This window comes from Coregonus lavaretus (assembly GCF_964263955.1).
Source record: "Coregonus lavaretus genome assembly, chromosome: 14".
In the NCBI taxonomy this organism is placed as follows: domain Eukaryota; kingdom Metazoa; phylum Chordata; class Actinopteri; order Salmoniformes; family Salmonidae; genus Coregonus; species Coregonus lavaretus.
In genome coordinates, this window is record NC_140001.1 from 27,131,790 (window position 1) to 27,154,353 (window position 22,564).

The 22,564-nt window shown below is 46.7% G+C and overlaps 1 protein-coding gene across 1 annotated transcript in view; it reads right to left on the minus strand.

The window, feature by feature from the left end:
• LOC311141959 (tetratricopeptide repeat protein 28-like) overlaps positions 1-22,564 on the minus strand; it is a 325,737-nt gene that overhangs the window by 82,775 nt on the left and 220,398 nt on the right. The window contains 2 exon segments of the mRNA XM_084177484.1: positions 640-912; positions 6,776-6,923. Coding sequence (XP_084033610.1) covers positions 640-912; positions 6,776-6,923 — 421 coding nt within the window.

Genomic DNA, 22,564 nt, shown 5'->3' on the forward strand with positions numbered 1-22,564 from the left:
ACATTTTACCTTTCAATACAAGCATCTGTATCCTTGTTTGTTTACCACTCAGGTTATATACAGTACAACAGGAAAGTCACAACTAAATGTGCTGTCATTCAGTGTAGGGTGGGTCTACACAGGGCAGTCCCGGTCCTCTACCATCTTAGAGCAGTGATGCAGTGATGCGATGGAGCTCCTTGACACTGACATCCCATTATGTCCTTAAATGGAGCGCTAGGCATTCTAAGCTGCTGTACAGACAAAGTTCCACAGTAGAGAGAGCAGCTAACTGACTGACAGACAGACAGACTGCAGGTAGACCTGCTAGACCTGATCTCCAGGCCTCAGTGGGGTGAGAGGACAGGGGGCCTTATTATATCTGTCTGACAGACAGGCCCCCCAGACAGGGCCAGAGCCAGGCTCTCTACCTGATAACCACAGCGCTCTGCTCCACTCCAGACCATTTCTCATGCTGCTCTGCTCTGCCCACTCATGTGTCAAAGTGTGTGGGGCCAGGAGAGTCCAGCCAATCTGGGCTGCATCACACACACACAGTAACTCAGGGACAGATATACGGTAGTTAGAGACACACACATACACACAGATAAGAACAGACATACACACACATATAAACATACACACACTCTTGTCTCTTACCTAGTGTTTTGGAGACCTCCAGGTCTTGCTGCATGTATCCGGTGCTCTTCTCGGTATTGCCCAGGGACCAGTGGGCGCTGCTGAGTGCTGAGAAGACGGAACCACGCAGCTTGAGGCTGCAGGTGCCGATCTTTAATGCGGACTCCAGTACCACCACGGAGGCAGTATGGTGGGCCGCTGTCAGCAGCTCTTGACCAATCACTGACACCACCACGAACGGACTCTTGTCCAGTTTCATCTTCTGCAGTTGCTGGTAGGTGGGTTCCAGTGACTCTGTGTGGAGGGAGGTAAGGGAGAGTAGGGTGTTAGGGATGGTCATGATGAGGAGTACTGGACTCTTTCAGATAGCTTTTTTGCATTCCTTTCAGTTTCATGGAATACACAAGGTGCTCCATAGCTCACCAACAATGACTGTATACAGCTTCGGTAAATTGTCTTTTGTCGAACTTGTCTGACTGATGGCTTTAAAACATGGATTTTACTGACAACATCACAACAAGACAAGCAAATGAATACACCATTCACAGGTTCAACTATTATAGACAATTTAAACTAGGGACATTTCAAACACCACTACATAAAAACGTTGAGTGTTTACACATCCTCTGACAGCTCTGCTGCAAAGTAGCAGAGTGAAATTATACTGCTTTGAAATTATATTGCAGTTTGAGAGAGAAGAGAAGCATGAGTGGGTTTTGAGGGCCGGTGAGTGTTAAAAGTGATGGTGAACATGCTGCTGCTAACACAGGGGAGAGAGGCAGAGGAATGCAGAGCGGAGAGGAGACACACGAGGTGACCTCTGGGAAGGCTGAAAATGCACACAGTGACATAAATCAATGGTGGGCCACGCAGGTTTTGGGATCCACAGCCCCTCCAGATTACTGAGCCAGCCAGACAGACAGCCAGCCAGACAGACAGCCTTGGCAGCAGACTGGGGAAGACAAGGAGGGGGATTGGAACAGGGGTGACATCTTGTGTGTGTGTGTGTGTGTGCATGTGAGTGTGTGTGTGTGTGTGTGTGTGTACTGTATGTGTGAGTGTGTGTACTGTATGTAAGTGCAAGTGTGTGTACACGAAGGGGGGTGGGGAGTATGAAATATACTCATGCCCCTTATGCTAATATTTTGAGCAGAGTTGCAGTTAATTAGGTCAACTCCTCCCACACAGAGGTTTTTCTATAGTACTGTACCTGCACAAGGCAGATCATGCCTGCAGTCAGATGTACTAAACACCTGTTACTGTATCAGTAATGCCCATCCACTTAAAGACCAAGACACTCAACGGACAAATAACAAAATACACATGAACACTATCTGAATAGCCTGGTACCAAGCCACCCACATGGAAACAAATATTCACCACACACACAATATGAAACACATCTCCAGTCTCCACACAAGCACTCAAAAATATAATTGATGATGCTCTTTCAAGAGCATCACTTGTTTTCCAGCGGTTGGCAGAATGTAGCACTAGCAGAGACGGTGTCTGGATATCATATCCATTCATAGCAGGTAATTGCATTCAAAGTGACACACAGAGCGGTGTCGTAAATCAAACATTGAGATACCAGTAAAAAGTGTCATGGCTGCTGGATTCATAAACAGGTAGTTAGGGCAACGTCAGTGACAGCACTGCACTGCAGTGTCTCACACACGTCAGGAGGATGAGGTAAGGGGCCAGGATTTAGATTACGCCAAATCCTGACTCTGCCATCAGCATGACGAAACAGGTACCGTGATTCGTCGGACCAGGCAATGTTTTTCCACTACTCAATTGTCCAGTGTTGGTAATCGCATGCCCACTGGAGCAGCTTCTTCTTGTTTTTAGATGATAGGAGTGGAACCTGGTCTGGTTGTCTGCTGCAATAGCCCCTCCGTGACAAGGACCGACGAGTTGTGCGTTCCGAGATGCCGTTCTGCACACCACTGTTGTACTGCACCATTATTTGCCTGTTTGTGGCCCGCCTGTCAGCTAGCACGATTCTTTCCATTCTCCTTCGACCTCTCATCAATGGACTGCCGCTGATTGGATGTTTTTGCTTTGTCGCACCATTCAATCAAACAGTAACTGAATGCCTCAATGCCTGTTTGCCTGCTTTATATAGCAAGCCACAGCCACGTGTCTCACTGTTTGTAGGAGCGAACCATTTTCGTGAACGGGGTAGCGTACCTAATTAACTGGCCACTGAGTGTATATAAAACACACACACATACAGTTGTGGAAAAAGTACCCAATTGTCATACTTGAGTAAAAGTAAAGATACAGTACTTTAATAGAAAATGACTCAAGTAAAAGTCACCCAGTAAAATACTACTTGAGTAAAAAGTACATGTAATTGCTCAAATATACTAAAGTATCAAAAGTAAAAGTATAAATCATTTCAAATTTCTTATATTAAGCAAACCAGACGGAACCATTTTCTGTAGTTGTTTTAAAAAAAAGTTTTTTCTTTGTATTTTACCCCCTTTTTTTTCTCCCAATTTCAATTATGATCACATCTCATCGCTGCAACTCCCCAACGGGCTCGGGAGAGTCATGCGTCCCCCGAAACATGACCCGCCTAACCTTGCTCCTTAACACCTGCCAGCTTAACCCGGAAGCCAGCCACACCAATGTGTCAGAGGAAACACCGTTCAACCAGCAGGCACCTGGCCCGCCACAAGGAGTCACTAGGGCGTGATGAGCCAAGTAAAGCCCCCCTAGCCAAACCCTCCCTTAACCCGACGACACTGGGCCAATTGTGCGCCGTCCTATGGGACTCCCGGCCACAGCCGGTTGTGGCATAGCCCGGGAATGAACCCGGGTCTGTAGTAACGCCACTATCACTGCGATGCAGTGCCTTAGACCGCTGCGCCACTCTGGAGGCCTATTGTTGTTGTTTTTTACAGATAGCCAGGCGCACACTCCAACACTCAGACATCATTTACAAACGAAGCATGTGTGTTAAGTGAGTCTGCCAGATCACAGGCAGTGGGGATGACCAGGGATGTTCTCTTGATAAGTCTGTGAATGGACCATTTTCCTGTCCTGCTAAGCATTCAAAATGTAATGAGTACTAGCTGTATGCACATCTACACAAACAGATACAGTACATTCATATATAGTTCCTTCTCCTGCTCTAAGGCTTGGCCTCATATAGAGGAGGCTTGGTCTCAGGCTGGGTCTGTTATAGGGTAGGCTTTGACAGCCTTTACCATTTCCCCTGGGCGACTGGTGACAATAACAAACCCATGTAGCGTACATTCATTCTGTTTTTTTGAATACAACTATGACTCAGTTCACCTTCCCATTTCACGAGCCATTGCCACCTATTCTGTTCTATGGGTCTGTGACTGTGAGGAGGCAGAGAGCTGACTGCTGAGGGAGGCTGACACCCTCCTGTACTTCTGTTTGTGTCTGCATCTCCATAATCTATACTAAACAGTTTATATACTATATACTACTTCTATACTACTTTTCTACTACAATATTCTACTTCTGTAGTATATTTCTGTATCTGCATCACTCCTTCCAAGATTACATAATATGAATAGTCTGATCTATTGGTAACAATGAATTGGAAAAATGTATCAATATTATAGTGACATTGTTTCCCCTCCAACGCTCAGAGAACTTCAGAGCTGGTCCAATATCATGGGAGAAACAGAAACAGAACAGAACCAAGCCCATCTGCCCTCAACACTGGCTACTGCCTGGGCCTGATTTCCCTCCTTTAATTTCACTCAATGATATTCACTGTAGAAAAAAACATGCATCAAAACCTTGACATCTGAGGAGTTAGAATCTGACATAATGATAATAGGCAGCAGAGAAGAGAGCCAGAGATGGAGAGGGTTCTGAGAGCACTTTTCCCTCCTTTGAGAGCTTTGTTGTGAGAAAAACAAAGGAGGACAGTACAGTAGGAGTCACATGAGAGCACTATCTGCTGCTCAGCTCCGGACTCATGGAAAATCTCTCTGATGCGTTGTGTGGGGGGGGAATATAATACTGTAATGCTAAAGTAAAGTACACACAAATAGTGGTGATAAAGTGCGCTTCAGGGGAATTATTGTCACGCCCTGGCTCTGGGACTCTTATATGTTGAGCCAGGGTGTGTAGTTTCTATGTGTTTGTGTTCTGTGGTTAAGTTCTAGTGCTTGTGTTTCTATGTTGGCCGGGGTGGTTCTCAATCAGAGGCAACGTGAATCAGCTGTTGCTTGTTGTCTCTGATTGGGAACCATACTTAGGCAGCCGTTTGGGCATTGTCATTTGTGGGATCTTGTTCCGTATGGTGTGTATTGTAACCAAGGACTTCACGTTTTGTATCGTTTGTTGTTTTGTTCGTTCAATAAATAAGTATGTTCACTTATCACGCTGCGCATTGGTCCACTTCCTCCGACGATCGTGACAATTATACACACTGTTTGTCTCCTTGAAGACAAGGGCCTTGAATGTTTTCTTACTTTAATTATTTGTGTTCTTTGTTCACTGTTTGCATGAGCACACCTTTATCTATGTTGCTATGCCCAATGACAGAATAAAAACCGAACATGTAGGGAAAAACATTAAAGTGAATTTGGAGACTAAACAGATGTCTGTGTGGATGTTCTTAAGGCAGGTTAAGTGAGGAGATGCATAAAACAACTAGTAGCTACTTGACTCCTACTAGATGATGTCTATCATCAGTATGGAGAAACATCTTCCTTATTATACCTTATTACACTCTGAATTCAACAGGGAAAGAGTTTAGTTAGTTTAGTAAGACCCTGGCGACACCAAACTCCAAGCGAGGGGAAAATTAAATGGGTGGGTTTGGTAATCCCCAGGTAATCCTGGAAGGGGTGTGTTACACAGCCGATAAGAGAGGCTGGCAGGAATACAGCCATCTTTGACTTCAGCGAGAGAAAGCAACGCTCTCATACCTTTCCCTTATCACAGGGCTTTGGCTGCGTAACACTGATTATCCTCCCTGTTTGCTGGCGTAACGCTGATTATCTTCCCCCTGTGCCAGGAGCCCATCTGAGAGGATCATTGCTCTTAATCCCCCGACCTAGCCCCCCCTCCAACACACCTTGGACTGGCTCCCTCCCTCCGTCGCTAGCTGCTTCACTCCCTGGCACCATGGGAAACGTGGTAAACAATTAAGAGATTAAAAAACCTGGGCCAAGAGTTTCTCCTCTCCTACTGAGAGAGAGGCCCAGCCAGGTCGACAGTGTTTGGTGTTTGATGCTGGGCCCACTCCCAAGCCCTTTTACTGTTACGCTTCCAGTGACAAGGCTAATGTAATCAATGTACCTCAGATGGGCTCTTTGCTTGTGTTTTTTCCATGAATTCAGATACAGCCTTTTGCTAACAGGGATTGAGAGAGGCGCTCCAAGCAGCCTAAATCACAATGACTCCTCTCTGAACAGAACATTACAGAACAAAGCCATGTGGATCCACTGATCTCCCTGTGCAGGCCAGTAAAACATTGAACTGTTACAACAGGCTTGTATTTATTCATGTGTATAGTATCTGAGGAGTTTGGTGGTTTTGGTGATGACAAAGAGAGAGCACATGATGACTCAGAGTCTCTGTTGGAGTTGGGATAGCAGCTTATTAAATCCTCTGCAGCGGTCAGTTGCACTAGTGAAATGGATTCCAGTTTTGTTTGGAGGGAGACCCCATGCATTTGGCCCCAACAGGGTGCCTCAAAGGGCCAGGCCTGATATATCACACACATCATGGAGCAGGGAGGTCACAATTTACTGAAAGCCCTGGCCTGGATACTAAGCTACTTATATGTCCACTTTGGCTTTGGAAAATAGGCATCAACAGGGGCAGCCACAGACTAGGGCTGTATTGTTGGAAGTTTATTATTATGATAAAGAAGTATCTTTCTGATCAGCTTGACTGGCAATACATTTATCAGGTAGTTAAGAGTATGTGAAACAGTCCTGTCAGTCAGGGGGACTCCTTCACACATACACTGAGATGGACAGACAAGGAGACAGTCTGCCAAGCAAATACAGATGGATATAAAGATGTGCAGTAGTCACTGACAGACTGCTAGAGTCACACTGACACATTTATCGACTGACAGAAGGATGAAGATTAGCGACAGTTAGAAAGGCAGAGAGGAGAACATAGAGATATAGTATGACAGACACGTTACCTCGTAGTGGGGACTTCATGGCAGCCTCCACCATGCCCACCAGTAGCTGCAGGCTCTTGGGGTCTTGGGCCAGCCCCGAGGCAAAGGCGGCCAGTGCGTCGGCATGGCGACCAAGGTACTGAAGGGCAACACCCTGTCGGAAGTATGCCTGTAGAGAGAGAGAGAGAGAGAGAGAGTGAGAGAGAGAGCGAGAGAGACGTCAGTACTGTAGTCTAGCCCTACAGCATGGGGTTGTACACAAACACATTACCAGACACTAATTTCACGCCATTTGCATCTTTTCCACATAAGCTGTTTTCAGAGTACATGGCTTCACTCGCCTTTGTATTCCCATAATAGAGGGATCATTGTGTTTCCTGTTCTTGTTAATTGGTGAATACGTTTTACATAAATGCACATGATACACACTCATCGGATGCATTTCTCAAGAGCATGGCATTCTTTTCTAGTCACACAAATTGTGTATTTTTTGTTTGCAGTGGGAATCGTTAGCACACAAGTGTGGAGTATGGGGATTTCTCTTAGATTCTGTTGAAAGAGTTTAGAGCGGGAGAGAGAGCTAGCCTACATAATGGAGTTACTTTGTAGCATCATAAAAGGATACATAAATACTCCAGACACTCCATGCTATTTTTCACAGCATTGCTATAATGACACAAACTACCACCCTGAATCTGCCATGGCCTATTTCTCTACATCTGGGCCTTTCAATAGTGTGGACCCTGAAGTAGAAAAAACTGTTTGACTTCCTCCTCTTCCACCAGTCTGTTCCCACTGCTCACAGACAGCCAGTCACATGGTGGTTGAAGTGTGATTTACTTAACATCAGTGAGAGGCACAGACCATGTGACCAAAGCAGTCCATGACCCAAAACCCCACCATTCTGATGACAGCAGCATTTCCCCTGTCTATGTGTAGCCTGTAGAGACATAGCTGTTTCCTGGCCTGTCTGTCTCTCTGATCTGAGACAAATAGCAGTACAGAACAGAACCCAGCCCTTCTCAGCTCTAGCCCTGGATCAGCAGCTATGCAGCCTCAGGGAGATATGGAACCAGCCCAGTTTACAGCTTACTCCAGCCAAACCACTAAATCCAGCCAGATTTGGGATGATATAAACAATGCAAAAAGTTACACTACAGTGTTCCCCTCTAAACAGCCAAAACTAGGCCATAATACAGATCTCAGTAATACAACACTACACAATACAACCCAACCATCTTCCAACATAATCCACATCCAGGCATTTTGGATGGCCAATATACAGTGCAGTGCATTAAACCCAACATCCAGGATACCAGCTTCCTCTCCCTCCACTCTCTCTCCAGAGCCCCTCTGCTGGGACTGTCTAAGGGTCTGACTAGGACAGGGAGTCCAGGCTAACCTGCAGTCTGACAGGGAGTCCAGGCTAACCACAGAGATCCTATCATTCTATGTGGCTAGGTGTACTATATGTAATTCTACAAGGCTAACCTGCAGTCTGCAGTATGTCTGGGCTCCTCCCCACTGAGGAGACTCTGACTGCAGTAGCAGAAGCTTCCAAAAGTGACACGGAGGGTAATTTGTTATTAGCATCTAAGAGGCCTTTTCATTAGTGTGCCCTAGCCTCTCCCCTAGCACCAGTAGGGAGGGGCAAAAGGGGAGGGAATTAGGGAAAATGAGACATGACATTGCATTTCTGGAGAACAGTAATTAATTTATCTTCCTTCCAAGCCCCCCGTTGATTACCAATCTCTCTCTGCCCTCTTCCCCCCTCGCTGCATCACAACTCCATTGAAACGGATGAGGACAGAGATTTGATTCAAAGCATTAACCTTTGTTCTAACACTGATATTAAAGGAGAGGAGCAAGGGCCAGTGCGCCCGCTCGATATTAATTACGTCTGGTGGCGGCTGAGAGTGAGTTTGGGCTGCTTGCCATAGGAGCAGAGAGACAGGCTCAGAGACGTTCTGCCCCGGGGAACAACAGACATTTAAAAGCACTTCTCTCTTTGATTGGATTTACTATATGACTGCTCTACTACACGCTTCTTCCATTCCCCTCTGAGAGCTGTGACGGAGAGAGAGAACGAGGGAGAGGTGAGAAAAAATATGAAAAAAGCCCTTTGCTTCAAACTAAAATTGACATCTCCTTTATTTATCCTCCCTCCTGCCCTACATGCAAGCATTTAAAAGCCTATACCCTTTGGAGAGGGCATTAAAATATTGCAAACACAAGCACGCACATAAATGCATAAATCAAAGAGTGACGGTGGAAGATGACAGAATCGATGCACTGCGCAGTCTTAAAATAATTCTCTCTCTGCCATTAATCTCAGCAGTCAAAATGCACCATCTAGGCCACACACACACACACACACACACACACACACACACGCACACGCACACGCTCACACACTTCAACACACACACACACACTTGAGCACACACACAATGAAACACACTCACTTCAACACACAGGCACACACACAAGCAGGCACAACCACAAGCTGCACAACGGTGCTCAACAGGTCGGTTATGCCAGTGGAATAAGGAGCACAACTGGGCACAGACGTCAATTCAACATCTATTCCACGTTGGGAATGACGTGGGAACAACGTTCATTCAACCAGTGTGTGCCCAGTGGGGAGAGAGCAATTACCATTACTAGACGTTTCTATTCACACTTAACGGGATCTTTTCTGAAAACACATCAACAGCTACTTAGAGCTGCCGCTCAAGCGATTAGCACACCCTCCAGCTCTCAGAGAGGAGAGCATTGAAGAGAAAAGGAGAGGGGTGCATCAGAGAGGCTCCACAGATTAACTCTGCCTTTCAAACATATTACACAGTCACAAAGGAAAGGCAGAGCGGCATGTTTAATCACCTTACTGCCTAGCCTTGCTTTCTCCCCATAGAGAGAGGCCAAATGGAGGATAAACACCACTGTTACCAAAGACACTTTAACTACAATACAGCGTCTAACCTGACTAACGCTGGGCATCTTGTAAGACATGACAACCAACGTTTCTCAACCTCTGTTTAGTCTGAAAATAAAACCAGCTACATTATTGAACCTTACTTCCTGCCTCCTCTGTTTTCAGCTACAATGTGTGTATCGACTAGGAAGGTTTGTTGTTCTTACCCTAGGGTGGTTTCTGTGCGTGTGTCTGATGTGTGTGTGCGTGTGTGTGTGAGAGAGAGTGAGATTTAAAAATATTAATGAGAATGTGAGGCTAGAGAGACAGAATGAGAAGAGAGCGGAGCTGTGATAAAAGCTTTTCTTGAACATCTTAATATTTCATGACTGCTTGTTTGAAGAACTTTTAAATATTCATATTGTTATGCTTAAGAGGAAGAGAGGTGCAACGATGATGCAAAGAAAATATAAATACATACTGGTAGATCGTGTTCACAGTCACACATACACACACACACACACACACACACACACACACACACACACACACACACACACACACACACACACACACACACACACACACACTAGGGAACCTAGTTGGTGTGGTTTTACAGGACGTTTACAGGATAACAGGATGTGTGTGTTTGTGTGTGTGTGTGTGAGTGAGGGACCAACTGTTAAAGCCCTCTTTATTAGCAGATTTGGGTCCCTATACCCTGGGCATCTGTCCTGGCCCCCTCCCCAGTCAGTCTGGCCCTTTGACCAGCCCCCCAGGGGTTCACTGAGCCCCTATTCATTTACCAGTGTGTTTCTGCGCTAGCTAATCTTATTCAACATCTCACAGTAGTCTCTCTCAAAATGTAAGCTGTACTACCAGTACTACTTCAGTAGATAGATGCACACATTCATGTTGTGTCATCACTACATTCTTGACATACAGCCATTCACAAACACTCAACATCCTCTCTGGCCTCAACACATCTTTCCATCAACAGGCTTACTCATAGTAGCACACAGGTTGCTTATTTCATTTCACCTTCAAAAGTAGACAATGTTCAGCTTAATTCTTATCGGTTCAGCCCTATCTATACACACCAACATGCGTTCTCACAGACAAATGCACACCCAGACACACAGCACAGAAATACACCACACTCCATATTAAACTCATTCCTTATCTCAGTTCTCTCTCTCTCTCTCTCTCTCTCTCTCTCTCTCTCTCTCTCTCTCTCTCTCTCTCTCTCTCTCTCTCTCTCTCTCTCTCTCTCTCTCTCTCCTCTCTCTCCCTCCCTCTCCCTCCCTCTCCCTCCCTCCCTCCCTCCCTCCCTCCCTCTCCCTCTCACACACACACAAAGGCAGGGCTTTTAGGAAGTAATAGTGTAGGGTTGTATTGCACTGCAGGGAGGTCAGTATGGGAGAAGCTAGTCAGATAATTACAAGTGTGGTATTGGAGGGCATCATGAGCCCAGCACTGTGTACAGACACATGGCATTATCAATAGTCCTTTTTATATCACACTCTCATTCTAATTCTGGAGCCTGATCTATGCTATCACTCCAAAAGAAAACAAATTCCCTTCAAAAGCTACCCAGAAATTACATTTTAGTCATTTAGCAGATGCGCTTATCCAGAGCAATTAGGGTGAAGTGCCTTGCTCAAGGGTACATCAACAGCTTTTTCAACTAGTTGGCTCAGGGATTTGAACCAGCAACCTTTCGGTTACTGACCCAACGCTGTTAATCGCTAGCCCAAATGTGTTTAAACAAGCAGTGAATGTGTCCAACAAAAGAGGAGTCAGTCTGTCTTTTAACTCTCAGCTCCAGCTGCGGTCCAATGAGTAGAAGTATTGTGAGGCTCACTGGGCAGAGATTGGAGATATCAGCCATAATAGAGATGCTTTCAAATGAGGAAATCAATAAAAGGGCAACATAAGCTCAGTTTAAACAGACAGCGCCACACCCTCCACTATGTCGGTGCTGTGTTGTTGCTGTGTGTGTGTGGTTAGAGGGAGGCTGGTGAAGATGGTTTGTGATAGCCCACAGGGCAGTTGGTGTCAGTGTGGTGTCTCTGAACACAACCCCTGCCAGCACTATAATGGAACCCAAATCAGACCATCAAACAGTGACAGCAGGCTTCACTGCAAACCCACACATGCACGCATGCACACACACACACACACACACGCACACACACACACACAAACATACACAAACAACTAACTCCCATGACAATGCTAGCAGCACACACATCCCACACACCTGTTCCCATCAAACATTAAATTGGTGCCCCTCCAGCTGAACAGCCCTGACACCAGCTGAGATGGTGCAACACAGATTAGCACTAACGGTTCAGGTCTGATCAAAGAGATTGCTGCCTTTCTTCCCCCTGTATCTTGGCTCTTTACACTGATAGTTACCGTTGCCTGGTTTCCAATGTGACCCAGAAATGTCGACCAGGGCTTCAGACAGGGCCGCTGCCATCCCCTTCAGATCTCTGCCACAGCAGATCTCTGCCACAGGATACACAATATGTCAAATGCTTAATTAAATATCCAGGGATAACTGTCGCCCATGACAAATTAGCTGGGAGAACAGTGGAGAAGGCAAATGGAATGATTGCTGCTTTGGGCTCCCCCAGTCTGACAAGCTGACAGCCACAGGCACCACAGTACCTTCGCTTAATTCAAAATATTGCTAAAGCTCAGAGGGTGTGTATGCGTACACACATTTACACACGGTTTGAGAACACTCCGTCCTCCTCTCTCTCTGCCTCACCTCCGGTTGAAGCCAGTCTTTCCCCCAGGACAAGGGAGGTCAGATGTGAGCCATCAGTTGTCTGAGTGGGGAGAGATTACACCTCTGGGCCTGGCCCGGGGCGGACAGGGACCACCAGCCCAGAGGGTCACAGGGCCACAGCCATGACACAGCTGCATGTCCATTACCAGCTCTCCAATCTAATAAGACACAACACAGGATCAGCACACACGCTGACCTTCATTGATCAAATGTGTGTTCACTCAGTAAAGCAACACAGTCAAGCAAATGCATTCACGCTCAAAGAGAGTGAGAGAGAGAAGACACAACCAAAGGAGTCAAGGCTAGGATGTACTACTAATGCTGTGTATGAGTTAATAATGCTTCTCTGTGGTCTTTGTTTCCAGTAATGAATAGAGAAAGGGAAGAGACCTTGAGGTGCGCTACGGTTCAAGGCTGCTGTGATTTCATGTTCTGTACTGGCTGACTGGCTCCGTGAGCAACATCAATGATGCATGTTAAACAGTAACGCAAGGCGCCATACAATCTGCACGTAGGTTGACACAATAAAATATGTATGTTGCATTGATGGATTCGTCCCTCAGGGAGCTGTAGACTCCTGTGATTGCTGTTTCATCCAAAGCCCTTAATTAGCCCATTAGATGAGATGGGTTTATTGAGAGCAAATTAAACTGATCAGTCTTTTCAGTAATGGCTATTAAAGGGTAAATGTTTTAATTATTCAGGCTCCTTCAGCAGTGTGTCTCATAGTGGAAACGCTGCAGTAGCTTCCAGGTAGAAGCCAGGGCAGACTAGACACTAGACACATCAGGAATAGAGAGAGCCATGGTAGTAGACTAGATACTCTCACATGGCAGTGGGCCATCGATTAGACTGAGGCTCCCATCAAACCGTTGCGAGGCGTAGGATCGTAAAAGGTCAGCGTCAGGTAGGTGGAATCAATGCTGAGCACTCTGTATTCACCATGTCTCACATTATCTGACCGGCTTCAACACTTTCTAAAAACAATTATCAAAAGACACAGAGCTTTTTCAATAGAGAAGGTCAACCATTGTGATTGAGGAAGTGTCACAGTGTGTGCATTCAACATAACAGCGAAAGTGAAAAAGAAGGGAAAAACTGATATCGCTCGTTTATCACAAGCAGATGAGACAGCAAAATGATGCCGAGCAGCGTGGTCCTGCAGTGACATGCTGTCACCCTATGGTGGGTCCTATGGTGGGTCCTATGGTGTGTCCTGGGTCCGATGGTGTGTCCTATGGTGTGTGTCCTATAGTGTGTGTCCTATGGTGTGTGTCCTATAGTGTGTGTCCTATAGTGTGTGTCCTATGGTGTGTGTCCTATACTGTGTGTCCTATAGTGTGTGTCCTATAGTGGATCCTATGGTGTGTCCTATAATGGATCCTATGGTGTGTAATAGAGGACAAGAACGTCCCAAACGTCCCATACAAGTCAACCACAATAACAGAGTTCTATTGTTACTAGAGGCACAGCAATAAGACAGATGGAAGATATTAGTAAAAACATATTTACTGGAAATAACCCATCAGTGTCGGCGTTGCAATGCTATAAAACCATGTCACACACTACCATAGCATTTCCTCAAACTACTACACAAACATCATACCTGAAAAAGTGTAGTAGCGTGATGGCATACCGTATGCCAGCATCTCAAGAGTATACACTCTTTGAAAAAAGGGTTCCAAAAGGGTTCTTCGGCTGTCCCCCTAGGAGAACCCTTTTTGGTTCCAGGTAGAACTATTTTGGGGTCAGATGGAACCCTTTTGAGTTCCATGTAGAACCCTCTGTGGAAAGGGTTCTACGTGGACCCCAAAAGGGTTCTACCTGGAACCAAAAAGGGTTCTTCAAAGGGTTCTCCTATGGGGACAGCCAAAGAACCCTTTAAAGTTCTAGATAGCACCTTTGTTTCTAAGAGTGTAGAGCCATGAGGCTGAGAGACTGAGAGGGTCAGGGTGCTAATCAGGATTTTTCTGGTGCTCTAAAACACATCCTTGGCTCTGCTCTCTCTCATGCCTCTGCTGCCTGAGCATATACACATACCCACAGGGGCCTACTCTCAATTAAAGCATGCATTGCATTAATTACTTAAAGGAGCTTTAATCAATCAAGCCCAGATGGTGAACATTAAAAAGAGCATAGAAGCATAGGCAGCAGCAGAAGTGCTCTTCTGAACTGTTGAAGGAGGCCAAATCAGTGTGCTCTTGGAAAAACTGTGCAAAAACCACCAGTGCAGAACTGATAACTGTAAATAAATAAATACAATTAAATGTAAAAATGTATCATGGTGTTGAAATTGTATTTTTATTTTCTATGTAACATGTAATTTATTCATTATTTATATTTTGGGGGGAATGTTCGTGTTGAATTTGTTGTCCTCAGGGAACCATTGAAAATGAGACCCTGGTCTCATGAGTCTCTCCTTGATTAAATAAAAAGTTACAAAAAACACAATTATAATAATAAATGTAATGATACTGTGCAGATATAATGAGCCACTATGTCATGTGTGCTCCTCATGTATTGGTAAATCCTAGTTGTGGAGCTGAGAGTCTCTAGTCCCTAGTCTGGCCCTGGTGCTGCTTTCCTCTCCAGGCGCCATATCCTCCATCTTCATATGGAGTGCCTTAATTGACATTGACAGTCAACTGAAGCATGGCTGAAAAATAGCCACATTAGGATGGGTATTAGTGACCCTCTCTTAACACCTGGAGAGAACATAACACCTCTCCCATCCTATCAGCTTATAGATGCCGCTTCACAGGTTTAACTCACGTCTCCTCCCTAAGTCACATTATAGAAGCAAACTGATATGGAATCAGTTGAACATCTACTGCAGTTGCACAATAGAATGGCTGTTCAGACTGAATTTACAAGCTGTGAGACATTGACCATTCTAGTCTAACTAGTGACTAACTATAATACAACTCAATTTTCCATGCATTAAATGTTGCTGAGTCTGGGATGATATTTGTGTTTGGTCATCACACTGGACTTGGACTGGATCCCAAAGATATATAAAGTCCAACAAGTCATTACCTCTCTCACACTGTTTAACACAGTGGGCAGAGTTCCCTGACTGGCCATAACTTGGGCTGGGATCATTAGAGTGTTCTGAGGTTGGCGCTGCCAGCCTTATGGGGAGTTTCTGCATTACACAGGGGAGTCAGCAGCAGTGGTTCCCTGCCTGCCTCGCAGTGTGGCTTCTTCTCCAGAGCAGACTCACCCACAACACTTCATTTACAGCCTTCCCTACTGGAGTGCTCTAATGAAAAGCATGGTGGAGCCCGGCTGCTTTTGATTCTGCTAGCGAGGAATCATACATGATTGAGTAAAAGGCAGGCCAAATCACACATAAGACGTAAAGAGGCTGGATAGACTGGGGAAGCTGGGGAAAGGAGAGGGCAGAACATGGGAGACACGAGGTTAGAGGTACATGTGGAGGTTAAAAGAGGAGAGGAGAAGAGGGAGATGGGGGGAGATGGAAAGACAGAGTTACAGGGTGAGAGAGATAAAGGTCAAGACTAAAAGAGAGAGGAGGCTCTAGCTAGTGGATGACTTCCCCTTTACACCCCCACAACTGTTGTATCAGAAGGCTATAGAGTGTGACCTGATTCTCCTTCACGTCTCTCCCAGAGCAGAGAAGCAGTGTGCTCTAGCTGGATCTGTAGTTGGTTGCGGTGGCTGCATGGCCGCTGTAGCATGGTTGTGCATGCGGAGATCTCCCCGGCGATTACCAGATAAATGCACTTTAATTCCCAACACATGCGGCTGGGTTTATATATAGACTGGCTAATTCCCCATCGGTCACGCTGCAATATGAACTCCATACCGCACCAATTTAATTGTGTGACGAGTTCCAAGCAGACTGGCTCCACTACTTATCATATATATTACATGCTCCAGCACATGACTGGCCCAGGACCGACTGACAGACCAGGGGAATATATCACAAGCAGGAAAATGAAGATTATGGGTGGACCAGTGTGAATGGTTTATTATTAATGAGGATAGTGATTATCAGACTGGGCTGCTTCCCCGGCCTACAGACTGCTACCTTCTTCTCCCACATGGATAGAGCAGGAACATTAGTAGACATACAGTGCATCCATACACTGTACTGCTGCTACACAGGAACAATCAGGCACAACCAGGCATAATAGACACCAGCCTACTTACTGTACAGTTTAACCGCTATCCAACACCATTAAATATCAATGATAAACAGCTGTCACGGTCGTCTAAGAGCGAAGGAGACCAAGGCGCAGCGTGTGCAAGAAACATGACTTTATTAATTAAAGTTACGAACTACAAACAAAAGACGACTCATGAAGTCCACGGTACACCGACCGAAACGGAACAAAAACCCACAACACCCAAAGGAAAACATACAGATAAATATGGCTCCCAATCAGAGATAACGAGCCGACAGCTGACACTCGTTACCTCCGATTGGGAGTCATTGACCAAACCTAGAAATGAACCCCACAGAAATGCAAACATAGAAATACACCCAAATACCCAACATAACCAAACCAAAACCCAACAAAACAAAATACACCCTGGCTCAAATACAAACGTCCCGGAGCCAGAGTGTCACAGTACCCCCCCCTAAAGGTGCGAACTCCGGGCGCACCAGCATACAGTCTAGGGGAGGGTCTGGGTGGGCGTCTGTCCACGGTGGCGGTTCTGGCCCTGGTCGTGGTCCCCACCCCACCTTAGTCACTATCCGCTTCCGTAGCCTCCTCCACATGACCACCCCCCAACTAAACCCCACTGGATTAAGGGGCGGCACCGGACTAAAGGGCAGCACCGGACTAAGGGGCAGCACCGGACTAAGGGGCAGTACCGGACTAAGGGGCAGCACCAGGATAAGGGGCAGCACCAGGATAAGGGGCAGCACCGGGCTAAGGGACAGCACCGGACTCAATGGCGGATCCTGGCTGGCTGGCTCTGGCGGGTCCTGGCTGGACGGCTCTGGCGGATCCTGGCTGGACGGCTCATGGCTGGCTGAAGGATCTGGCTGCTCATGGCTGGCTGACGGATCTGGCTGCTCATGGCTGGCTGACGGATCTGGCTGCTCATGGCTGGCCGACGGATCTGGCTGCTCATGGCTGGCCGACGGATCTGGCTGCTCATGGCTGGCTGAAGGATCTGGCTGCTCATGGCTGGCTGACGGATCTGGCTGCTCATGGCCGGCTGACGGATCTGGCTGCTCATGGCTGGCGGAAGGCTCTGACTGATCCTGTCTGGCGGAAGGCTCTGGCTGATCCTGTCTGGCGGAAGGCTCTAGCGGCTCCGGTCTGGCGGACGGCTCTGAAGGCTCATGGCAGACGGGCGGCTTTGCAGGCTCAGTCCAGACGGCCAGTTCAAGCGCCTTTGGGCAGACGGGCAGTTCAGGCCCCGTTGGGCAGACGGCAGACTCTGGCCGTCTGAGGCGCACCGTAGGCCTGGTGCGTGGTGCCGGAACTGGAGGTACCGGGCTGAGGACACGCATCTCAGGGCTAGTGCGGGGAGAAGCAACAGGGCATGCTGGACCCTGGGAACGCACATAAAGCCTAGTGCGGGGAGAAGGAACAGGGCATGCTGGACCCTGGGGACGCACATAAGGCCTAGTGCGGAGAGCAGCAACAGGACGCACAGGACTCGGGGAACACACAGGAGGCTTGGTGCGTGGTGTAGGCACTGGTGGTACTGGGCTGGAGCGGGGAGGTGGCGCCGGAAATACCGGACCGTGCAGGCTTACTGGCCCCCTTGAGCACTGAGCCTGCCCAACCTTACCCGGGTTGATGCTCCCCGTCGCCCGACCAGTACGGGGAGGTGGAATAACCCGCACCGGCCTATGTGGGCGAACCGGGAACACCATGCGTAAGGCTGGTGCCATGTACGCCGGCCCGAGAAGACGCACTGGTAGCCGGATGCGTTGGGCCGGCTTCATGACATCTGGCTCAACGCTCACTCTAACCCGGCCGATACGTGGAGCTGGAATGTACCGAACCGGGCTATGCCTGCGTACAGGAGACACCATGCGCTCTACTGCGTAACACGGTGTCTGCCCGTACTCTCGCTCTCCACGGTAAGTCCAGGGAGTAGGCGCAGGTCTCCTACCTGACTTCGCCACACTCCCTTTAAGCCCCCCCCCCCAAGAAATTTTTGGGTAGTACCCACGGGCTTCCAGCCTTGACTCCGTGCTGCCTCCTCATACCGCCTCCTCTCGGCTTTAGCTGCCTCCAGCTCTTCACGAGGGCGGCGATATTCTCCCGGTTGTGCCCAAGGACCCTTTCCAGCCAGTATCTCCCCCCATGTCCATGAATCCTTAGGAGCAGGGTCCTGTTGCCGCTTGACACGCTGCTTGGTCCTATGATGGTGGGTTTTTCTGTCACGGTCGTCTAAGAGCGAAGGAGACCAAGGCGCAGCGTGTGCAAGAAACATGACTTTATTAATTAAAGTTACGAACTACAAACAAAAGACGACTCATGAAGTCCACGGTACACCGACCGAAACGGAACAAAAACCCACAACACCCAAAGGAAAACATACAGATAAATATGGCTCCCAATCAGAGATAACGAGCCGACAGCTGACACTCGTTACCTCCGATTGGGAGTCATTGACCAAACCTAGAAATGAACCCCACAGAAATGCAAACATAGAAATACACCCAAATACCCAACATAACCAAACCAAAACCCAACAAAACAAAATACACCCTGGCTCAAATACAAACGTCCCGGAGCCAGAGTGTCACAACAGCAATAGCACTGATAACACACCTATACATCCTTACCTCATTAACACTAAAACCGCTGGGCCTCGAGGGACCCCCATTCAAGCTAATGAGCAGTCATTTTGTCTGCAACATTCTAACAGTGTAATTAGTACATTTCACCTATGTTATCGCAAAAATAATAATGTGGTTGTGTTTATGAAGGTCTAAGGTAACATTAGAATACGATTTTTATTTTATTACAATTATCACAATAGCATTTTCATTCGTTTATGTTACTGTAGGCTTTATGTACAATTCTTTTTACAAAAGTGTTCAATCTATTTTATTCTTGGAATGCCTTTGTTACAAATATGAAACAGAAAGTGGATGTGTTGGAATGCGGTAACAGCTTATTTCTATAACGACCCCTCAAAAATAATAACCCCAACCACCAAGACACGCGGTCAGCAAGACATGCGCTGTCAAATAATGACAACATCAGTAGCCTAAACATAATTAACATAATTAAGTGCCAAGTGTGCTTGATAAATAGTGAAAATCAGCACAAAAGCAAAAATGGCATTATAATGAATATGTGTTGATATGACAGCAGTCAAAAATAGTAAATTATCTATACATTGGATACCATAGTGAATTTGTCTGGTTATTTGTCATCAAAATGGAGGTAACAGATTATCTTTTTGAAGTGATCCTGTGACATGGCTTCTCCAAAGAATAATATTCCATACGTCAGTATGAAAAATGTATGCACTAACTGTAAGTCGCTCTGGATAAGAGCGTCTGCTAAATGACTAAAATTTTAATGTAATGTCTTTAAAAGTATATATATATATATTCAATTGGTAGTTACAGTCTTGTCCCATCGCTACAACTCCCGTACGGACTCGGGAGAGGCGAAGGTCGAGAGCCATGCGTCCTCGAAACACGACCCTGCCAAGCCGCACTGCTTGCTTAACCCGGAAGCCAGCCGCACCAATGTGTCGGAGGAAACACCGTACAACTGGCGACCGTGTCAGCGTGCATGCGCCCGGCCCGCCACAGGAGTCGCTAGAGCGCGATGGGACAAGGACATCCCGGCCGGCCAAACCCTCCCCTAACCCAGACAACGCTTGGCCAATTGTGCGCCGCCTCATGGGTCTCCCGGGATCAAACCCGGGTCTGTAGTGACCCCTCAAGCACTGCGATGCAGTGCCTTAGAACGCTGCGCCACTCGGGAGGCCCTTATTCCATACATGTCTGACCAGAAGCTCTCCATATACACGCTATTTCCACCGAATGCTCCACGGACATACAGGATTGAAATGAACGCTTCCAGCTCATCAACAGACAGATCCCAGGCAGTGTCTCCTTGCTCCATGTGCGCCTTAGCCACAGTACCTGAATGCTGTAGCATGTCCGTGTCACATAAACAAAAGCTGGTGAGTGCATTGCTAATATTGTTTTGTGCTTGAGATTTAGGGCCTGCTCTCTCAGTGATGACATTTTGTGCTGATAATCGGCCCGTAGCATTGTCACCAGTTTGTTCTATCTAAACGGTGCTGTCTCTGGTGCTGTCCCTCTCTCTCCTGTCTCAACGTTTCATTTGGTAGTGGCGCCGGCATCTGCTCAGTGCGTGCCGTTCTGGCTTTTTTGCGCTTAGGCCATGCAGGTGTAGGTTATTCAGGTTGAGGCTCAGAATCAGAAGAAAAATCATCAGAGATGTCATGAATCATTTCTTCCCCGCCATCTGAGTCGTTTTCATTCAGGTCTTGGGCTTCTTGTTATTGTAAATTACTCACGCTGTCAATGTTCTCCAAGTAGGCCAGAGTAGACTGATGAGACTGCTTGGATTTGGTGGACTGATATAGGGTACACACCATTATGAGATTAGAATTAGAACAGATCAATACAATAGAATGGCCCACCCTGTTCATCATTCACAATTAGTGATTACATAACTATGCATGTTTGCTTCCCCTTGTTCATCAACTCACCCATTCTCCCCCATCATACTTAACCTCACTTATTTCATCTGTTGTTATGGGTGAAATTAGTTTTGGTACAGTTTAGGTTCAGTTTTGAAGCAATTATCGGGGTGATTATGACTAAAATGTAAATGTAAATTATCAACTCGGCACCACACATTCTACTGTTGGGAAAAGGAGCGGAGCAGGCCCTACTGTCGGGAGAACGAGGGGCAAGGGGGGGAAACCATTTAAAAAATGACATGCCCTCATAAAACTGGCTATAACTACAGTTCTGTTTGTGCTATTAAGATTCTAACAACTGCAGTGTGTAATTTAGACTTATTTAGGAAACGTCTAGGACGGAGAAAGGCATGACTTAAAAAATGGCAGAGTATTAAACAGATTAAATTCATGAGCAGTCAAAATGACTGCTTTAGTGGTTCTAGTGTTAATGTTTATTAACGTCCAAATTATCCTCCGCAAGTTCTTTGGCCGTCATCATTCATCATAAACTCGGCTACTGTTAAACAGGTCAGATGTATTTCCTTGGCCTAGATATTGTGTCTTTATTGAGCGATGTTGGCCTGATGATCAGTAATAAGATGAGAAGGCATTTTTCCTGCCTGCACACCTGCTTTCAGATTAAAGCATTAGAAATAACAAAACATCTTAATTGAAACTTTGGCAACAGTTCTAACCATCAAAGTTATCCACAGCCAAAACATGCACCACACCACTCAGTCCCATGCATACTAATCTGTGTTGCTCTGCTAAGCTGATCAAACATCATTCATCTATTTGTAAATGGGTAAATGAATACATTCCACTACTACAGCCAGCTGGAGCCTGCGAGCCCCATTGATTGTTGGCACCCACGCTATGATTCACCGAGCTGTGTGTGTGTTTGTGTGTTTGTGTGTGTGTGTGTGTGTGTGTGTGTGTGTGTGCACGTGTGTGTTACTCTAAAGAAGACTGGATTACTTGAGAACAGTCTGGAGCTGATGAGATGATGTCTGGCCAGCTCTGGTCCTACAGAGGCAGAGCCCCTAGTGACTTGGCTGGCTGTTTGACCAGGGAGAGTGGCAGTCAGAGTGGAGGGTCTGAGGAGGGCTGGAGAGGGAGAGGACTGAGGAGCCATGGGAGCAGGGGCACAAGCGTAGAAAATTGAGGCCACAGCTAGTTCAGGTCTGGGGGAAAAGGAAGCAGGAGCCCTCATTTCATCCTACACAGGGTTTGGCAATTACTGGTGACAGCGGCTGGCACGGTGATGGGGAAAAGATTGATCCGGACAAGCAAGACTCTGTTTGCTTTGTTAAAAGTAATTAATCACAGTGGCTGGGAGTAATGGTGTCTGGAGTGCAGTTCTACTGTGTGTGTGCGTGTGTGCTGAAGAGAGGATGGAGTGGAGTGAGAAAAGCTATGG